Source organism: Rutidosis leptorrhynchoides, chromosome 2, assembly GCF_046630445.1.
Source record: "Rutidosis leptorrhynchoides isolate AG116_Rl617_1_P2 chromosome 2, CSIRO_AGI_Rlap_v1, whole genome shotgun sequence".
Classification (NCBI taxonomy): domain Eukaryota; kingdom Viridiplantae; phylum Streptophyta; class Magnoliopsida; order Asterales; family Asteraceae; genus Rutidosis; species Rutidosis leptorrhynchoides.
Genome location: NC_092334.1, coordinates 150,527,823 through 150,551,867, shown reverse-complemented (window position 1 = coordinate 150,551,867; position 24,045 = coordinate 150,527,823). Strand labels below are relative to the sequence as shown.

Here is a 24,045-nt window from a genome sequence, read left to right as displayed (position 1 = left end):
ACTTACAACCACCGATATTCATATCCGCTCACCCCGGAATAACCATTTTCATTCAAATTTCATATTCGGATTTTGACCTATCAAAATCCAACAAGTGGCATAAAGAAGAAAACATTGGACAGAATAAAATTTGTTAGAAACAAACGGATTAACTAATTGAAATATTGTTAAGATTCCACGCTAACTGTTCCTAGCTAACTGTTCCCAGCTAACTAATTAACATTTAATTTATCGCAATTTACATTCTCGCAATTTTATTTATTGTTATTTAATTTCTGCACTTTACATACCGTCGGGACACATGTACAACAATACGTCGGATTAATTTTGAGACAACATGTTGTATAATGGGTCATGATATATATTTATTTATTTTACGCACTTTAAATAACGGGACACGTATGCAAGGTTTCGACTTATCATATCGACCCATCTATATATATATTTCGGAACAACCGCAGACACTCTATATGTGAAGGTGGGAGTTGGCTATACAGGGTTGGAGTTGATTCCAAAATATATATATGGTTTGAGTTGTGATTGACACTGAGACCGGTACACGGGTCACGATACGTATTAATTAATTCGAATATTATATATATTTAATTTATATATGAATTCATTGGACTATTGGACAATCGGACTATTGGACTGCTAACTTTGGATAATTAAAATGAATTAAAATATTGATTATAACATATGAAACTAAAACTAATCTTCAAGTTTGCCACTTGATTTTATCTTAAACCCCATTCGTATCCTGACGATTACAATTTGCATTCAAATCTTTCATGATCCTTGAAAACACCTCGATCGAGAAGTTGAACCAGCCGCACCTCGTCTATGGAAGAAAGATTCATGCATACAGATATGCACCTGAAAAACTTTCGAAACCGAAGTTGTAGTTAAAACCTATCCGCGTCGAATTCCTTATCATTCACTAGCAAAAACAACCCTACAATTCCTTTTCAAAAAGCTAATTTTGTCACCACTCCACTTCGACTTCTCAGTGAGACTACTCCTATTATAATCTTGATATTCATACCTTGTCTTTTCGCCATCGTTACCGGAGAACCTTTTATATTCCACGAAATCATCATCAGTTGTGCCAGCAGTTCGTCATCTCTTTGGCAAAATCCGCAATCAGTATCTTGAAAATTTCGTAGAACTTCTCCAGTTATACCTATAGCGTCTATCTCTAAGAATTTCATACTCCGAATGTGAAGTTTCTGAAAAACACCCTGAACTATGAAGTAGTTCTTAAAATGCTAATGAAGCAACAAAAACTGTAAACGAATTTAGCAGTCAAAAGTTGGCAATAAAGTATAATGTGATGGTAAAGCTCAGAAAAAGAGGAGATTTGGAACTGGAAAAACGGATTGAGCAAAGTATGAAAGAAGGTGTGGATAAATCACAAGAACTGAATCTGCTTTCAAAGAATCCAAACGATTCAGTACCTGCTGAAACCATTAGTAAAAACCCTACTCGATATTCTAAACCTTTTCGGATGATATTCTTCATCATTATCTTATCTTAGATATTATAAGATATCTTCATATCTTCTGTTATACATATTCTCCATATTTCAGGAGATATTTTCACAACTATTCCTATCTGCGATCATGTATCTTTCCGTAATATCTGCGTTATTAAATAAAAGAAACTGTGTTAGTTTCTAAATTCTGAAACCTTCGAAATTAAAATATGAATGTTTTGAAGTAGTGTTGGGAACTGATGCATGAATTAGTATAATATAATGAAACTTGATCAACTTCATTATATTATAGTAAGTCATGTTAAGTTTCTAATGGAATGTGATGATTCACAGTACCATCATCATGTGCCATGTTACACGACTCTTTCATTCTACTTAATCTCTAAGCTTATCACGAAAATATTTCCTTGATATTTCTGTTCTTCCGTTATTCCAACAGTTGCTAATAATTCGTGCTAATATATCTTCCTTCTGATTAGAATATTTCCTTAAATCCCTTGAATTCCGAAATTCAACATGACTACGTCAAAAGTTAAGATGGACCTTTGTTTCTCCAGTTCACACTTATGTGACAGCTTCACTCGTACGCTTCACATAATCGGATCGTTTTATCCATATTAATCAATAATGATAAAACTCTAATTATCAACTCTTATTCGTCATAAAAACAATTTTATTGTTAGTCATGACGACCTCATTCAAATTTCGGGGACGAAATTTCTTTAACGGGTGGGTACTGTAACGACCCGGAAATTTCCGACCAAATTTAAACCTTAATCTTTATATGTTTCCGACACGATAAGCAAAATATGTAATGTTGAGTCTAGAAAGTTTGAAATCTATATTTAGGTAATCAATTACCATATGACCATGCCTGACGATTCACGAATCATTGTTTGTAAATATGTGTACATAAATAAAAATATATGTGTATATAACTGAATTACAAATATTGTTATAAATATGTAAAATAATAATGTGCATTGTAATGAAAACTATTATCTTATATATATATATATATATATATATATATATATATATATATATATATATATATATATATATATATATATATTGTTACAATTCAAATTATTCTGTACAAATTATATATTAAATATATTCATTTATGTAATAAAAACTATTATTTAATATGTATAATTCTTGTTTATATATTGTTATATTTAATTTAATTATTTAATATATATTTATTTGCGTAGCAAATTTTGTTATTTAAAACTGTTTATATATATACATAGTATATATTGAATATAATTAATTTTGAGTTTAAATGATAAATGTCTGTAACTTTCGGTTGACGTTTAACTATTTCTAAAATAGGTCTAATATATATATATATATATATATATATATATATATATATATATATATATATATATATATATATATATATATATATATATATATATATATATGAAGTTTTAAAATAAAAGTTGTTCCAAAAATTTAATAAAAAGATAATAGTTTTGATAAATATTTTTTTTTACCTTTTCGAACTAAGTTTTTGTACTCCGTATATATAAATTGGAACATAAAATAAACAATTATTTAACGTTTTTGATCAGGTTTCAAACAATTAATGAGTGGAATAATTAATTTTATTTAACCTAAAAGTTTGAGATTTTTAGGAACACTTTCATACGTCAACTGTTTAGCAATAGACACGATATAGCACTCCGCGAAGTGAAAATATCCAAACGTCGGCAGAGTAATTACAAACATCCTGCCAACTGTTTTCAATTATTCTTTGATCTCCTTACTGTGTTATATTTTATTATATATAAATTATTACATGTGCTATATATTTATATTTTATATATACATATACTTGCATTATGGAGTTATCATCACATTATCCGTCACCCTTCTCTTCTTCTACTTTCACCTTCACCCACCACCTTCAACTCAACTTGAGACCCATTTTAATCAACTCATCAACACCTTCATGTGTCATTCGAACCATCAACCACCATAACCATAGCCATCAAGCTTTTTGATCTTTTCGTGTTCGGTTTTCCATCAAACACTAAGACCCATTTTACACGCCATTTGATCTCCTCCACCATTTCAAGAATCACCACCACTAACACCGGTCAACACACCCACCGCCCAATCCCTACACCGTCGCCATACTATCTATCTCTCCTCCCTCTCTCTCCTGTTTTTCTGTCCCAAAGCATCGTGAAACCAACACCTTCGAACACCCTTTTAACCGTTTCATATTTCTGTTTCTTTATCTCGTCAAAGACAGCCACGAGATCATTCTTTTCTCTCCCTATTCTTTTTCTAATTAATTCCGAAATACCCTAAACCGCCACCCTTATTCCTTATCTCTTTTACTCTCTCTTTTCTTGAACCATAAACATGAGCCACCATATAAACACACTTTCGTTCTTTCCTGTTTGTGCAACAATCAACGAACAAACCATCACCATAAATCGAGTCACCTAAACCCAACGTAAATTGCATACACCTTCTGCTGTCCACGCGTTTCTGTTGCACAATTAACAACCACCAAAACAGCCGATACCATCCTCCTGCTATGTTACCACGCTATTTCTCCTTCTATTCTTTTTCTGTTTAATAGCCAACAAGAACCCACCAATACCAAACATATTTGTTGCTCATATAGTTACGGTTTTTCTTTTATAAAGATTAGGAATTAGGAATACGTTATTCTTTTTGGAAGTGGCCAACAACCATTAAAGGTGATAAATCCTTTTGACTATTAAAAGATAAAGGATGGAATTGTTGATTGGTGACTTGGTATGAAAACGATATACATATGCTTTTGACCGATTATAATTTAAATAAATTTACAATATAACGATGGGCCACTACTTGTGAGTCCTTGTTTCCATTTTTTTATTTGAGTTAAAAACACGAGAGATAGTGATACACGATGATGAGATGATTTGATTATCCTGGTTTAACGGGTCCCGTATTCCCTTGTGATAAAGTGTACATAATCGGGTTAATCAAGAACAGAAGGAGGCCGTGAATTTAGTTAATGATGTTGGACCGAAAGATTGGATATAGAGATTTTCTTAACGGACTATTATATGGACCACAATGGTTTCAGTTTTGTATTGGACCAAATCAAATGGTTGCTGAGGTTGCAATCAATTAGTGTTAATGAGAAACCCAGACGTTTAACTAGATATAAAGGTTTAATCTGGGAAATAAAACAGAAAGTTATGGGCAGTGAAGTGGTTGAGGGGTGTTGAGTTTAAGCGAGAGGTCTTGGGTTCGAGTCCCGTTTGGAGCTTTTCTTTTTAGGAGGGTATACATTCTTTTTCCATTTCCACTATGATTATAGTTACTATTATTATTATTATTATCATTATTATCATTATTATTATTACTAAAAGTATTATTTTTACTAAAACTATCAATTTTATCATTTTTATTATTACTAGAATCATTATTATTAATATTATTAGTATTTTTTTATATATAACAAATAGATACTATATACTTATATTAATATTACATAAAATTATATTAAACATATTAACATCAATTATATAAAAATTACATATAATAAATTATTGATTTTTTTAGTACATATATTTATTTCACTACAACACTTAATATATATATAAATATTATATGGAAGGAATTATGTGATTATATGTGTTAATATAAATATAAATGTTATAGGTTCGTGAATCCGAGGTCAACCTTGCACATGTTAAATGATGTTATATGTATTTTTACTACAAAATACAGTATGGTGAGTATATAGCCCCTTTTAAACTTTAAATATTTTGGGCTGAGAATACATGCGCTATTTTTTTATAAATGATTTACGTTATGGACACAAGTGATTAAAAATGATATTCTGCGGATTGATGTGCTAGGTAATTTAGTTATATGTTATAATAACATGTAAGCGCGAATCCTAAAGATAGATCTATCGGGTTTAACACCCCCATCCAGTAGGCTGTACTAGACATAAGAACTAGTGGGCGGATGTTTAGTACTTCGAGGTTTATTTATACACTTGCGAGTGTACACATCCATCTTTGCGAAGATGACTTATTATATTATTGTTAAGGTTGGTTACTGAGGCCTCAACATAAGCAGAATGATTTTATACACTTACGAGTGTATTATATTTTTTTTATATATGAAATCTTGTGGTCCATAGTTATAACGCTGCTAGCATCAAACCTATATATCTCACCAACTTTACGTTGACATTTTAAAGCATGTTATTCTTAGGTACGAATTAAGTCTTCTGCTGTGCATTTGCTCATTTTAAGGACATTACTTGGAGTCGATCATCGCAATGGAACCAGATGTTGATGATTTCGTCCAGGGGGATAAGGACGGGTTGTTACAGTAGTAGAAGAAGTCAACGAGCTTCGTGCTCGGGTAGTGGCTTTGGAGAATACGGTGCAAAGGTTACAAGCACCAGCAGCATCACCGGTAGCAACAGTACCACCAACAACAACACCAATAATACCATTACCACCACCAACAACATCCGCATCACAAACCTCAACTTCACAATCTATTCCACGAGCATCAATGTCATACGCACCGTAATTACCAATTAATACCAGCAACAATAATCGATGAAGTATTAACTCATTTCCCCTGAAGAAATTTTATGTATATTTAATATATATGAATTTTGAAATCAAAATAAATCTTTTCGTACTAAGCTATTACGTGTGAATCTTAACTGATAGGTACTACTCGGTTAGTTCATATTACTAATATGCAATGATGTACATCCTTCCTTAACAACTTAACCATTGTTAACTACAATCTCTGTTTCAACCTAATGAATTCTATTTCATAATAAACCAAGTGTATTATTCAATTACATAATTGATTTTACATTTTCATTTTTGATGTACTCGAAACTTTTAAAAAAACATCATCTGTGCCTTGTAAGGTTCACAAAAATTCCACGAGCACCAACATCCTTCACTGAGGAATATCAATAAGAATAAATAATGAAGTGTTGATTTCATTAGTGAAATACTCCGCAAAGACTATGCAATCTTTAATGTTTTAGAGATTAATCATTTTTAAGTCAAGTCAAAAATCAAATGAGCTTAATATGATATTAACTCATTAAATCTGCATTACATCTGAAGAAATATACATACATATATTTTCATAAAGACTGTAATGAAAATTCTTTTGTACAAAATATTACTTGTGAAATGTTTAACGGGTAGGTAATTCCCGGGAAATATATAAGTTCACAATTAATATGTTATATTGTACATTCTTCAATTTTGATTCAAAAATCATTAACTATACTCACTATCTTCACAATGATACATAATCATTTCATACAAATTCAATCACATATTCTGATATCGACGTATCAGAATCCAAGCCATAACTCTAAACCGATGACATCATTCTTAGATCTCTACATCTTTCAAAGCTATACTTTAACTTTAAAAATGTGAAAGATCCTTTAGCATTGTTATTACCGAAAATAATCTTGCAATCCCTGTTCAAAGTATCCAGTTTTACCACACTTCCAACCAGTCAACTTCGACTTTTCAGATTAGTCTTATTATAACCTTGACATATAGATTTTTGTTACTTGAGAACCTTTTATGTTCCACCACATTAGCAGTAAATTTACCAACAACTTCATTGATCTTTGACCTTCCGAAAAGTCATTATACTCATTGAAACCCTATCATATACTCATCCACATCTTGTAACGGTAATTGCCATACCAACTACCGGGAATTAGCAATCGGTATTTTGAATCTCACAGTATTTTCTACGACAACAGTTATATATAGATAACATCTATCTTCTAGACTTACATACTTCGAATGTGAAGCTTCTGAAAAACATCCCAAACTATGAAATAGTTCTCTGAAATTGGAACAATGCTGATGAAGCAGCAAAAACTGTAAACGACCTTAACAGTCAAAAGTTTGATGATAAAGAATAGTATGGTGGTAAAGCTGAGAAAAAGAGAAGGTTTGGAACTGAAAAACGGATTGAGCAGACCATGAAGGAGGCTGTGGACAAATCACAAAGACTTAATCTACCTTCAAATAATCCAAATGATTCAGTGTCTGCTGAAATCATTAGCGAATACCTTGTTCCTTACTCTAAAACCTTTACGTATAATATTCTTTATCATCATCTTATCTTAAATATTATAAGATATCATCGTATCTTCCGTTATAAATATCCTCCATATTTCTGAAGATATTTTCATAACTATTCTTATCTGAAATCATTCATCTCTTCGCGCTATCTGTGTTATATCATAAAAGAAACTGTTTCAGTTTCTAAATTCTGAAAATTTCGAAAAATGGATGTCTTTGAAGTAGTGTTGGGAACTGAAGCATGAGTTAGTATAATATAATGACATTTGATCAACTTGATTATATTACAGTAAGTCATGCTGAGTTTCTAATGGAACGTGATAAAGGTTCACAGATCCCACCCTCATCATGAACCATGTTACATAACTCTTTCATTCTATATAATCTCTAAATATATCAAGAAAATATATTTCTTGATGATTCGGTCTTTTTCGAGGTATTCTAGTAATTTGACAAGTCAGATTGTACTATTACTATTTCTTTCTTAGAACATTAGTTATGTTCATCTGAAACTTCATACCTACGAATTCTGGTCCATTATCCGCTTGACTTAAGGTCGGGAAGAGAAAACGAAAGCATGAAGCTCCGAAATATAATAGAGAATATAAAGCCCGATAACAACCCCGAAATTTACAAACCGTGTACATCAATTCGTATAGCAATATAAAGACACGGGAGAATGAAAAACACTATAACCCCAAGGTAATAGTAGAAGAAAATAACTTCCTCTGGTGGCAGATGAAAAAGAAGAATGAAGGATACGATAGCCAGGAAAATATCAAGAATCAGAACTGGATTAAGCATTTTCACAATCTATTGGGATGTATGAAATAAGAAAGAAGATTATAGGAGTGGTGAAAATAAATGAAACGGAAGAGGTCAATTTATAGCGAAATATCAGACATAGCAATCGAGGCAGATTACGCATTTAATCAAAGAAAATCCTAATTTCCGCAAATTCCGAAGAATCAAATTTTATTTGGATTATGAAGATTTTCTATTCCTTAAATTCTGGAAATCAATCGTAACTACGTCAAAAGTTAAGACGAATCTCTATTCTTTCATTTCATTCTTTTACGATAACTTCTCTCATACGCTTCGAGAAATCGGATTGTTTTATCCATATAATTCAACGGTGATAAAATTCTATTTATCAACTCATATCTGTCATGAAAATATTTTTATTGTCAGCCATGACGACCTCACTCAAATTTCGGGACGAAATTTCTTTAACGGGTAGGTACTGTGACAACCCGGAAATTTTTGACCAAATTTAAACTTTATCTTTAAATGATTTAAAGTTTCCGACACGATAAGCAAAGTCTATGAAGTTGAATCTCAAAATTTTAGAACTGTTTCATTACATTTGACTGCTCTCGACGATTCATGAACAATTATATGTATGTATATATATATATATATATATACATATGTACAAGTAAAATGACTTTGCTATAGTAAAACACTATTTTCTATAGTAAAATACTATTTGCTACAGTAAAACTGTATTTTGCTATAGTGCTACAGTGAAAACGACTTGCTACAGTGATTTGGTACAGTAAACCACTATTTGCTACAGTAAAACACTATTTGCTACAGTGAAACACTATTTGCTACAGTGAAACACTATTTGCTGCAGTAAAACACTATTTGATGTCGACGAACTAGCAAACAAAAACAGATAAGGCGGCCATGCGATCGCATGGCAAAAACACTGAAAACTCATGCGATCGCATGAGGTACTGTAGCAGGCCACATACTATAAAAGCTCAGTTCATTCCTCGGAATTATTATTTTTTATATTATTATTATTATTATTATTATTATTATTATTATTATTATTATTATTATTATTATTATTGAGATTAATATTATTATTATTAATCTTATTATAATATTATTATTAGTAGTATATATACCTAAAATACTACGACGAGGTTATGAGCATGTCACCTTCAAAATGGGTTTTTGAGCGGGATAGAGCTAAGGAAATTATGGGTTATTGCCAAGGAGGTTAAGGGCAATGTTCGGGGGTATATTTGTGAATCAAATCTAGTGTTTATCATCTCCGTTACGTCTACGTACTTTCCTACAATATTGAATCTCAATATTTATACGTAAGCACTCATATTTCATCTTTTATATATTAATTGTGTATCCATGTCTAGTGCTCGAGTATATATATATTTATATATGCTGGTATACTAAATTTCGTCGTTAAACAGTTATAATGAATCAAGAATTAAATACATATATTATTGGTAAAAAGTATATGATATACATGTTTTTGGAAGGCTGGCAAAAAATCAATAACTTTTCATTTAGATATCGAATAATTTCGATGAACGGATTAAAAGATATGATCAACTGAATTATGATTGACGTTAATTGAAATTGCTTTTGAATCTACAATTAAGATTTAAACAACTCGTTTACGAGATTGATAATTTGGATTTTTGAATATTACCAACCGAGTTAATGAATCCTTATATAAGGTACGTCTCGTTTTGTTAAACAACTGTCAAAATTGACTTTTTGAAACGACATTGGATAACTTTTGTATGTCGATCTCGAGCATTAGGATTGTGATACACTATGACCTGACCTAGCTTGATAGACGTTTATTGACCAACATATGTTCTCTAGGTTGAGATCTACGATTATTTGGTAATCCGAGTTTCGATCACATTTTGGTGAACGACTTTATATGCTGCTAAGGTGAGTTTCATTGATCCCTTTTTAATTGCTTTTGCAATATATATTTTTGGGCTGAGAATACATGCACTTTATTTTAAACGCATTGGATACAAGTACATACTAAATTCTACACTGAGTTTGAACCGAAAATCCCTTAGCTTTGGTAACTAGTAACTGCCAGTTATAAGAACTGGTGGGCGCGAGTAGTAGTATATGGATCCATAGGGCTTGATATCCCCGTCCGAGCTAGAGAACTAGCCTTTTAACGGATGTATGCTATTTGAGAAGCGTACACGTTGGTTTGCGTGTATTATTAAGATGATTATACAAAGGGTACAAATTATATATACGTTAAAGTTTAGTTACCAGGGTGCTCAATTTCGTAGAATATTTTGATAAACGTTTCTGGATGAAACAACTGAAATCTTGTGATCCACCTTTATATACAGATTATACGAAACATTAAAACTATGAACTCACCAACCTTTGTGTTGACACTTGTTAGCATGTTTATTCTCAGGTTCCCTAGAAGTCTTCCGCTGTTTGATTATATGTTACACAAGCTATGTGCATGGAGTCTTACATGGCATATTTTTTCAAGGAAACGTTGCATTCACCAAATCATCACCATGTATCTTATTTTGACTGCATTGTTAACGGAAGTACTATTGTAAACTATTATTTATTGTGATTGTCTATATGTAGAAATCATCAGAGGTCGAAAACCTTTGATTTAAATATTCATTTATGGTGTGCCTTTTCAAAAGAATGCAATGTTTACAAAACGTATCATATAGAGGTCAAATACCTCTCAATGAAATCAATGAATGACGTGTTCGTCCATATGGATTTGGAGCGATCGTCACACGCATTGCTCAACATACTTAACAACGTCGCGTTTCATGCCCGGCCACCAATAATCTTTCTTCAAATCATGGTACATCTTCGTCGCACCCGGATGTATGGAATACTTAGACTTGTGCGCCTCATCAAGAAGCACCTTTCGGAAATCACCCATCTTAGGCACTCACACTCTTTCTTGAAAAGACAATAAACCACGCGAACCCATCGTAATGAATTATGATTGCCCCACAATTCGTTCCGCATGCTTGTTGTGAACTTAAGCCTCTATTTGAATCACACCAAGTTTTTCAAGAAAATCGTTAGTAATAATCATACGTAACAATCCCAATCGTAACACCGGGTGGTGACTCTTTCGGCTTAACGCATCCGTGACCACATTAGCCTTGCCTGGATGATAAAGTATCTCACAATCATAATCCTTCACCACATCCATCCATCTACGTTGACGATAATTCAAATTCCGTTGATCAAAAAGATGTTTCAAACTCTTGTGATCTGAATAAATTGTACACTTGACACCATACAAGTAATGGCGCCAAATTTTCAAATCATGGACCACCGCCGCTAATTCGAGATCATGAGTCGGGTATCTCTTTTCATGTTCCTTTAATTGGCGAGAGGCGTAAGCGATGACTTTACCTCGTTGCATTAGAACACACCCGAGCCCATTCAAAGAAGCATCACAATAGACCGTCATATCATCTACACCTTCCGGCAATACTAAGACCGGAGCTTTACATAATTTCTCTTTCAACAATTGAAAAGCGATTTCTTGCTCGTTCTCCCTATTGAATCTCGTATTCTTCCTTGTAAACTTAGTTAATGGCGAAGCAATCTTGGAAAAGTCTTGGATAAACCGACGACAGTAACCGGTCAATCCGAGAAAACTTCGGATTTCCGTAGGCGTAGTCGGTCGTCCCCAATCCTTCACCGTCTCTATCTTCCCCGGATCCACTTGAATACCATCATTGTTCACAATATGGCCAAGGAATTGAACCTCCCTTAGCCAAAATTCACATTTTGAGAATTTAGCATACAACTTCTCTTTTCTCAACGTCTTCAATACTTCGCGCAAGTGGTGTTCATGTTCCGTCATGCTCTTAGAATAGACAAGAATATCGTCAATGAACATAATTACCGACTTGTCCAACATAGGTTGGCACACTCGGTTCATAAGATCCATGAATGCCGCCGGTGCATTCGTAAGACCAAAAGGCATAACCACAAATTCAAAATGCCCGTAACGCGTTCGAAAGGCCGTTTTCTCAATATCTTCCTCACGGACCCGCATTTGGTGATAGCCGGACCGTAGGTCAATTTTTGAGAAATACGTCGCACCTTGGATTTGGTCAAACAAATCGTCAATCCTAGGCAATGGATAACGATTCTTGATCGTCACCTTGTTCAACTCCCGATAGTCGATACACATCCGCATACTTCCATCCTTCTTTTTCACTAATAAAACCGGAGCACCCCATGGTGAAGCACTCGGTCGAATAAAACCCTTCTCAAGTAACTCTTGAATTTGATTCAACAATTCTTGCATTTCCGTCGGTGCTAAACGATAAGGAGTTTTAGCAATGGGAGTAGCTCCCGGAACCAACTCAATGCGAAATTCGACTTGTCTTTCCGCCGGAACACCCGGTAACTCATCCGGAAAACATCATCAAACTCACTTTCCACCAGAATTTCACGAATGGGTGGTGGCTCATCACGAGTATCAACAACATGGGCGAGAAAAGCCATGCCACCACTAACAAGGAAACGACGTGCCCGTGCAAAAGTGCATCCCGGTACAAGTCTTCTACGTTTATCACCATGAATAATTAACTCTCTCCCACTTGGGGTCTTCACACGAATAGATTTTTCATGGCACGCAATATCGGCTCTATTATGATCGAGCCAATCCATACTAACCATGATATCAAAATCACCCAACGTCATCGGAATGAGATCAATATTAAAGTTCTCGGAACCAAACACAACGTTACAATTTTTACACACATCAACCACTAGCACCGTCTTACCATCCGCTATTTCGAATTCTACCGGACGACTTAACTTAGCTAACGGTTTATTAAGTTTAGGCACAAATTTTGGAGACACAAATGATAAATTTGCACCGCTATCAAATAGGATCCTTGCCGGATTAGAGTTAACCATGAAAGTACCTGAAACGACTTCATTGGATTGCTTGGCTTCGTCATGGGTCATCAAATAATTACATCCCCTAGCCGACCCTGCCACCTTCTCCATTCTCTTAACTTGATCATTTCGGAGTTCGGGGCACTTCGACTTTCGGTGCCCTTCTTGTTGACAATTGAAACATGTGATCACATTAGTACGCGGTTTTGGGCAATCACGAGAGTAGTGACCTTTTTGCCCACAATTGAAACAAGTGACCATGTGACCACTAGAAGCACCCTTCTTCACGCTACCGACACTTTCGGATGCTCCCTTACTCTTCTTGTTCAAAAAATTAGAAACTTCAAACTTTCGTTTACTTGGCGCATAACTAACCGGACTCGGAGCTTGCACTTCAAACCCCTTCGCCACCGCCAACAGCTTATCAAAGGTCTCAACATGACCAATACTAATTTTACCCTTCAAATCATCTCTAAGGGTCGCATGAAAGTCTTCCATTAACAATTGATCATTCCCCACATAGTCGCGGAAAAAACGCGCCTTAGCAAGAAAGTTGGTTTTAAGAGTGTTTAGGTCCAAAGACCCTTGACGCATGTTCCTTAACTCGTTGTGCAATTTAGAAAGATCTGCTTGCGTACGATATTCAAGGACAAACTCCTTCTTGAAATCCGCCCAAGATAATCCCACAAAAGCCGCATCACCCACCATATCAATCTTGCCATCGAGCCAATATTTAGCATGGCCCCTTAACAAACTAGTAGCAAGCCTTGTTTTCTTTTCGGGAGGGCACTCGGTCGTGCGAAAACAACCTTCAACATCGGAAATCCAAGCCGCACTCTTCATGGGGTCGGGATCCCCGTGAAAGTGAGGAGGCTTAGTCGCCAAGAAGTTCTTATAGCTAAACTCCAACTCGCCCACATTTTGAGGTCTAGGAAACCTCCTTTCAACTTCTTCTTTAACGGCATTAGTCATCCGTTCTTGAATCATATCGACAATTTGTTCCGAAACCGACTCTTCGAATATTTGTTTAACCCTTCGTGAGAAAACCGAAACATAGTTTTCTAAAGCGGTCTCAATCTTGGTAGTCATCTCATCTTCCTCCACATGAGAGGGACCACCATTGCCATTCGTATTCGTTCCGTTTCTCGTCTTCATTCTAAAGATTAAAAATGGATTATACATCACCAACAATTTAATACACATATATACCTATGCATATGACCGCACACACACCACATCTAGCTCGATACTTGTCGTACATCCTTGCTCGACTTGACTTGCAACCGTAATAGTGGTCGCGACTCACTATTATGCTCACATGCCGTACCGTGCTCAAACGTGTCACAACCATCTTGCTCGATGTTCAAAACAACAACACATGATTAGTAACATCATAACATAGCATAGTTGTCCACTTATGCATCAAAGAACTAATCAAACCCCGCACTGACCCGTAGTCCTACAAGTCCCACATATAATTCCACAACACAAAAGTCTAAGTCTAGGCGCCTATCTCAAGTCACCTAAATCCCTTAGACCATGCTCTGATACCACTTGTAACAACCCAACCCGTTTCCATACGATAAATTTTTTTTATTGCAACACAATTACACGCCGAATAAATATGTAACCCATTTCGATAGTTCCATTTAAGGCGCACAACAATTAATCATTTGCAAAAGGCACTAGGGCCACGAATAAAGTTTAGTACAAGTTTGACCCATTACAAATGATAGTTTACAATCCAAACGACACTTCGAGCATGGTTTGGGACTAAACTACCCATAACGTTAGGCCAACATCAAAACTCCAACAAAGCATCATCACGGGACACCTAATGCCCGATAACCCCCTTGCCCTTAACTGCGCCTGCATCTAAAAAGATAAACAACGAGAGGGTAAGCTAACGCTTAGTGAATGCAATAATTATACACATACATATATAACCTACTTACATGTAATCACATACACAATTACCTCATACACGCTAGCAATTTAAAAAATATACCAACGCAAGGCATAACGCTAAATCTCCAAGACCACAAGCTAGCACAACGATAACATATATAACTCGAATAATGTGAAAACACCACACAACAAACACATAGCCATGGTTAACCAATAGTACAAGGAATGGTACTTCGAATTTCCCATTGGTGTTCCCAACAACCGTTAGTGCACAACAAATTATGACACTAACCCCCGGAGTGGTATCGATCGCCTGAACTTTAAACCCACCCGTCACGTGTAATGTGGTATCAAACGCCCGAACTTTAAACCCACACTACATGCCCACACACATATATGACATGGCATCGAACGCCCGAACTTAAACCCATATCATATATTGACCCGTTGTGGTATCGATCGCCCGAACTTAAACCCACATCGAATCTCGTACAAGTAAATACATTATATACACATATGCATAATCATTCCACTCACCTCAAGTCTCTTGTGAAAGCTAACCGATCTTGCAACCCTTCAATGTAATGTACATATTACATTATGCATTTATTAACATACAATCTAGTTGAATTAAATGCCAACCACTAACCCTTGAGCATTTAATGACCCGTTTGCATTAAATGACTCAACTACACCAAAACCGCACGTTAATAGCTATGCCTCGTCATAAATCACTAAAAGCTAGTGATTAGGGTTTAATAACATCAACTAACATAAACTTGATGTACTTCATAACCATTTCACCCGATTAGGTCAACTAGTGCTCTTTTGATTATTTGACTCATAAATCAAGTCAAACTTACACAATAACAACTCTTTCATCCTTTTAAAAGTGCATTAATGACTAACAACATCATTTAGCACTTACAACCTCAAATCACAAGACCAAACCCTAGATAATAGCTATTTAGGGTTTCCTTTCAACAATCCAACCCAAAACCCACCCATTTAACCCTCAAATAGGTCACACTAGTTCCATATGAACCAAACCCTAGCTTAAACTAATTAAAACTCAAGACTTAGAGTTAGAACTTACCAAGACTATGAACGTGTAGCTAGAGATACAATGAACAACTTTAATTCTTGCTCCTAGGTTTGATTCACAACTCTTCACCTTCAAATCTCAAGATTAAACTTAGTGGGTTTTATGTTTTGGGAGGAAAATGTGAAAGAAAATGGAAAAGAAATGAGAAATGGAGGATAAGTGGCTGAGATTAAAGGCTCCAATCTGATCTATATGCAAAAAGACTAAATTTCCCCTAAAGCCCTATTTAAATTGGGCTGAAATTGGAGTCAGAACTGCAGAGGTGCCGCGGCGCAGCTCCTTTGTCACGGCGCGACATAAAGAAGGAAAAACGACCCTTCTTAACTCAAGTTCTGATCTGGATTTGCTTTACATGTCGCGTCGAGGCCCCATTCCTCGCGGCACGGCATTGGCCTGTTCCTGGTCACTTTGAAAACAAATCATAAAACGAAGGTTTATACAACTAGCACACCTCGTTCACTATTCCTATGCACGTCTAAGCTTCGCCCTTAAGTCTCACACGACTCAACACCATCGCGACACATACATAAACACGTACACGCACGCATTTGCATATATATATATATATATATATATATATATATATATATATATATATACACACACATATACATACATGTACTTACACAAAAACTAACACTTGGCTCACTTAATCACACAAACGAACAAGTTATAAGCGTGCTAATAATTAAGGTTGTACCTTTAAACGTGCACGGGAAAACGGGGTGTTACAAACCTCAAATAAGCTTTTCGATTTCTTGAACGATCCCATCCGGCAAGATGAACACTGAGAACCAATAAAGTTGTATAGCAGTAAGAACCGAAACAATTAATTGCACCCTTCCCGCAAATGAAAGAAACTTGTTCTTCTAATCATTAATCTTATTTCGAACTCTATCAACTAATAATTTGCAATCCTGATACAGCAAATGAGATGACACAAGGGGAATACCAAGATATCTAACCCGGAGACTCCCTTCTTCAAACTGTAAATTCGCTAAGATAGTAGTCTTCACATTAGACCGAACATTTGAAAAAAGGCGGTACTCTTCGAAAGACTATCGGACAAACCAGAACATTGTTTAAATTCATCAAGAGACTTTCGAATAACCTCCACCGAAGCAACACTGCCATAAGGGAAGATAAAAAGATCATCAGCGAAACATAAATTAATTAACTCTAATTTATCATGTGACAACCCGAAAATTTTCGACCAAATTTAAACTTGATCTTTATATGTTTCCGACATGATAAGCAAAGTCTATAATGTTAAATCTCAAAATTTTGGAACTACATTCATGTAATCAATCACCCTTTGACCATGCTCGACGAATCACGAACAATATATATAACTAGATGTGCATACATGATTATATATATTTATATTTAATTGAAAACGTTATCAAAGTGTTAAACGCATAATACTTTACATGAACGTATTTGTTCAATATGATTATCGATGGAATTAGAAGATGATATCAAATGATTGATTTATCAGATACATTGTATGATTACGAGTCTTTGTTGAGAGGTCCACTTTGATTTGGGAAACCTTTCATTTTTAATGGTATTCGAAATAATTGGTAAAGTAAATTACATGTAAGAACAAAAGTGTCAATTAATGAGAACTAGACAAAGGTTAGTGGAGATTTCTGTTTGATTTCAAACTCATGCTTTACAATATTTTCCTCGTGACTTTGTCAAGATAACTATTTTTAACTTTCATTTTATGGTAAAAGTAAGAATGTAGAATGTAGATAACTTAGATGTTGAATATCGACAAGTTAAGTAAATCAACGTTTTACACATTAACCATTAGACTATATTCTATGCTTCACCAACTATACAATAATCTAAAAACTTAAAACCTATTATAAGTACATATAATTTTACTTTTCTAAAAGGTTTTATGATAACGATTTTCATTATTTAAATCTTTCAACAAAATGATCCCTAAATATATTTAGCTAGGAAAACAAATTTTCATATTTATCTGATTTAGTTCAAACGAACGAAAACGCTTAAAAAGAACTTTGTTATTAAAACGTTTTGTTTTAAAATAAAATATTTTGGTAAACAACAAGATATTGATTTATAGAAGCAAATGACCAAAACACTCAAATGATTAAGATACATCTTGAGTGATATAGTTACTAATAATCTAAGTCTATATTTTGTTAAGAGTACGAGTCACTAAACATAATGTACTAGTTTTCTAGGAGTACGAAAATACGCTCGAGAAATCGAAACCGAGACGTAAGTCGAGTGACAACGTACGAGTCATCGGAACTAATTTTATGTTCTAACTATGCACGTAAATTTAATATAATATATATATATATAATTATATAAATTAAATAAATATATATTAAATATTAAATCAAGTGTCGGCAGCCTCAAATTAATGGATGTAAGCTGGCAAAGATCACCATGCGATCGCATGGCCTAACCCACTAAAACTCATGCGATCGCATGAGAGGTTTAGGTGTGCCAAGTCCCTTTATAAGTCGTACGTTTTTAGTTTTCATTTATCCCATTCATCTATCTATCTATCGTGTACTCTCTCTCTCTCTCTCTCTCTCTATCTCTCTCTCTCTATATATATATATATATATATATATATATATATATATATATATATATATATATATATATATATATATATATATATATATATATATATATATATATATATATATATATATATATTATTAATTATATTATTATTAGTAGTATTAGTATTATAATTATTAGTATTATACATAAAATACTACGACGAGGTTCTGCTCGCATGTTTTCAAAAATGGTTTTTCGAGGGGGTAGAGCTAAGGAAATTACGGGTTATAGCTAAGGAGGTTATGGGTATGATTCGGGGGTATGCTCGTGAGGTCAAACTAGTGTTTCACATCTCCGTCGCGTCTACGTACTTTCCTGCAATATTGAATCACAATATTGATACGTGAGCACTCATATCCTATCTTTTATATATTAATAGTGTATCCCTGACTAGTGCTCGAGTATATATGTTATTGCATGCTTGTATGCTTAGTTTCGTCGTTAAATAGTTTAAGATAAATCACGAATTTGATACATATGAGACTGAGATAAGGTATATGATATGCATGTCGTTGGAAAACTGGCGAAAAATTAATAACTTTTCATTTAGAAAGCGTATCATTTCGATGAACGGATTAAAAGATATCGTCAATTGAATTATCTATAATTTTAAGTATTATTGTTAAAATTATTATTATTATCATTATCGTTATCGTTATCGTTATCGTTATCGTCATTATTATCGTCATTATTATTATTATTATTATTATTATTATTATTATTATTATTATTATTATTATTATTATTATTATTATTATTATTATTATTATTATTATTATTATTATTATTATTATTATTATCTAGTAATCAATATTATTATTATTATTATTATTATTATTAAAATAACTAATATTTTTATCAAAACTATCATTTTATTATTTTTATCGTTATTATTAATAAAAGTATCATTAATATTAAAACTATCATTTTTATTAAAATTATGATTTTAATAGAAATATCATTGTTATTATTAAATATCATTATTATTATCATTTTAGTATTATTACTATTAAAAGTTATCATTTTGAATAGAATTATTATTTTTATAAAATATTATTATTACAGCTAATAATAAAAAGTATCGTTATTATTAAAATTATCATGATTAGAATAATCATTTTATTATAATTAATATCATCATTAGTAAATATAAATATTGTTATTGTTATTATTAGTAGAATAATAATAATAATTATTATTATTACAAAATAATACAACTTTTACTCATTATTATCATTATGAATATTATTTTATCGAATAAATATATGATACAAGGATATTTTTACCACACGTAATATAATTACATTAATAATACATATCACTATATTTTTATGATATTAAGTGAATTTAATAAATTTTAATACTTGAGATATATAAAAAAATATATATTTTTATCATATATAAATTTTAATATAAATTTTATTAATAAATGACTTGTATTAATTACTCTAATAAAATCTGATAAATATACGTAATTACATATAACGACTATATTTAAATTATATAATTAACATGTATAGATTTTGGATGTCATTTTGAATCAAATTGATTTTTGTTAACTTTTGCATATCGGTGTCGAGCATTAGGATTGTGATACACTATGACTTGACCTAAATTGTTAGATAGATATTGACTAACATATATATATATATATATATATATATATATATATATATATATATATATATATATATATATATATATATATATATATATATATATATATATATGTTAGTAATATAATCATAATCATAATCATAATCATGATCATGATCATGATCATGATTATATATATATATATATATATATATATATATATATATATATATATATATATATATATATATATATATATATATACATATACACACACTTAATATAGGTTCGTGAATCCGCGGCCAACCCTGCACTTGTTCAGTGTCGTCAATTGCATTATTGCTACGAAATACAGTATTGTGAGTTTCATTTGATCCCTTTTTAAATGCTTTTGCAATATATATTTTTGGGCTGAGAATACATGCGCTGCTTTTATAACTGTTTTACAAAATAGACACAAGTACTTGAAACTACATTCTATGGTTGAATTATTATACTGGATATCACCCTTTTTAGCTTGGTAGCCTAAGAATTTGGGAACAGACCCCCAAATTGACGCGAATCTTGAAGATAGATCTATGGACTTTGACACGTCCCATCCGGGTTACGGATGCTTTAGTACTTCGATTTTATATACAGATGAGTGTACCTGTATATTTGGGGATATTCTAGATGCATTTGTTAATGTCGGTTACGAGGTGTTCACCATATGAATGATTTTTGCAGATGAGTGTTCCTGCAGTTAACTATGAAAATGAAATCTTGTGGTCTATTAAAATTATGGAAACGATTGATCATGATAAACTAATGAACTCACCAACCTTTTGGTTGACACTTTTAAGGATGTTTATTCTCAGGTATTAAAGAAACCTTTCGCTGTGCATTTGCTCATTTTAAAGATATTACTTGGAGTCATTCATGACATATTTCAAAAGACGTTGCATTCGAGTCGTTGAAGTCATCAAGATTATTAAGTCATTTATAGTTTGGATATATTGGGAAATGGTATGCATATTGTCAACTATCGTTATAATGAAAGCTGTCTTTTAAAAACGAATGCAATGTTTGTAAAATGTATCATATAGAGGTCAAATACCTCGCAATGTACCATATGTTATTGTATTCGTCCTTATGGATTAGGACGGGTCGCTTCATATCACATTGAGGATGATAGCGAAAACCACCAAATAGAGAAATATTTCTCTTTAATATCAACGTTAGCACCTCCATCACAAGAGTGAACAAGTATGGCGACATTGGATCACCTTGTCTCAATCCGCATTTACCCTTAAAGAAACCGTGAAGGTCACCATTTACACAAACCGAATAGGACGTAGAAGTGACGCAAGCCATAATCCATTTGATCATCTTTAAAGGATAACCAAAACAAATAAGGACTTCCTCCAAAAAATTCCAATCTACCGTGTCGTAAGCCTTTTGAATATCAACTTTAAAGGCGCATCTAGGAGTACCACGGTCAAGATGATAACCCCTCATTAGCTGTTGCGTAAGAAGGATGTTATTAGCAATTCTACGTCCGGGAATAAAGGCCGATTAGTTACTGTTCACTACCTCCTCCAAGCTCGTTTTTATCCTTCCTGTAATTATCTTACTGTTGCACTTACATAAAATATTACAGCATGAAATAGGACGAATATCAGTAACCTTGCTAGGATTCTGAACCTTCGGTAAGAGAGTGATGATCGTATTATTGATTTCTTTTAACATTTGCCCGTTGCGGAAAAATTCTTGAACCGCAAGGACCACCTCTTCACCAATAATGTCCCATGATTCTTTAAAGAACACAGAAGTTAAGCCATCCGAACAGGGGAACTTACTCTCCCCAATACTGAAAATTGCATATTTAACCTAATGAGCAGTTACAGGGGCAATCATCATTTGAGCTTGGCTTTGACTTATCATTTTCGTGAACATAGAACTCGGGTCAGCAATTTCCGTAGCAACCAAAGTAGATCCAAGAAAATTTTCATAGTGTTGCACTATAAGAATAGGTATATCAGAACCTTCAACCACATTACCATTAGCATCAATAAGGGAGTCAATACGGCTTCTATTCTTTAGACTGTTAACCACCTTATGAAAATAATAGGAATTATTGTCACCAACTCGGAGCCACTCAACTTTCGCTTTTTTCTTTAGAAAACACTCTTCCTCCAGATTCGCCACATTATATTCTTTGAGGGCCTGGCTTGCATTTTCTCGAGCCGATAACAGATAGGGATTATCATCAAGAATTTTTTACGCCTCATCCAAACTACCCCTGCATTTGATCACCTTGTCATGAAGATTTCCTTTGTTCCACATTGATTTCCGAATAGGATTCTTCAACATGCGTAATTTTTTCACAACCTGATACATCGTGTGAGCATGAACCTCATGTTTCCAACCCTCCGCAATAACATACCTGAATTCAGCATGCTTTGCAACATAGTTGTAGAATTTAAATGACTTTGCTTTCTTCACAACATTCATCGGAATTTTAATGACCGCGGGGCAATGATCCGATATTCTATACGGTTGGAATATAACATATTCATTGACATACATGCTTATAAAAATATCATTGTCCATTACTCTATTAATCTTCTTGAAAATACCCGTCGACGAGTTAGGGTACATCCAACATATTAATCGTGTTTACATTTTTATAGATTCGTAAGGAGGTGGTGGCAAGGGTAAGCACGAGGACTAGTGGATTATTGCGGGTTGCTTTAGAAGACTTCGCTTTTGGATTTGATTTAGGATTGGATAATGCATTCCCAATCACCATGCTCAGTCTTATGTTGGAATTTAAACGCTATGGGTCGAAATTATCTTTTGAATTATGTCAAACGAGTCTTGGGTCGTTATGCCCATTTTGACACTTGGTCTTATGTAGTGAATGAATAAAAGATGTTTAAACTTGTCAAGTATTGGAAGTGTTTCAAAAACATAAATTGTGGTGACATGTTATTAATATTAATGTGTTGTAATAAAGAAAAAAAATTTGGGTCGATATAATGACGGGTTGGGTCATTACAAATAATAATATAATAATAATAATAATATAATAATCATAATTACTTTCACTTCATATCTGCATACTTATTTACTTTGGTTCTTTGTCATGTAGAGTTCTGTGACATGCTTTGCTGAATTAAATATGAATTTTAGTTTTGTTTATTCAGTTTACAACTAATTTGCAGTTTGCACTCTATAATGATGTACGAAAATTTGAAATATTATTGTGTACAATTAATTAATAACTTATATATTTTTTTTCATTTATTTTCCTTCAAATTCGAGAATACATATAAAATATTTTATTTTCCATTCCTCTCCATTATAATACTCTCTTCTCTTTTCCATTACATTCATTTTTACTTAAAAACACTCGAGAACACATTCTAAGTTACTTTTTTTTAACAGCGATTGGGATCACCCGAGGGGGACTAAATCACCCGTTGGGATCATCTCCCATTTCGACTATGCTGATG

At 33.3% G+C, this 24,045-nt stretch overlaps 1 protein-coding gene across 1 annotated transcript in view; it reads right to left on the bottom strand.

Moving 5' to 3' along the window:
- LOC139888351 (uncharacterized) overlaps nt 1-23,140 on the bottom strand; it is a 34,780-nt gene extending 11,640 nt beyond the window's left edge. Inside the window, exons 1-6 of the mRNA XM_071871361.1 lie at nt 22,844-23,140; nt 22,482-22,753; nt 22,214-22,397; nt 21,773-22,048; nt 17,230-17,394; nt 17,073-17,123 (exon numbers count right to left, since the gene is read on the bottom strand). Of these exons, the coding sequence (XP_071727462.1) occupies nt 17,073-17,123; nt 17,230-17,394; nt 21,773-22,048; nt 22,214-22,397; nt 22,482-22,753; nt 22,844-23,140 (1,245 nt within the window). The remainder of the gene's footprint in view (nt 1-17,072; nt 17,124-17,229; nt 17,395-21,772; nt 22,049-22,213; nt 22,398-22,481; nt 22,754-22,843) is intronic.
- Between the last annotated feature and the right edge of the window lie 905 nt (nt 23,141-24,045).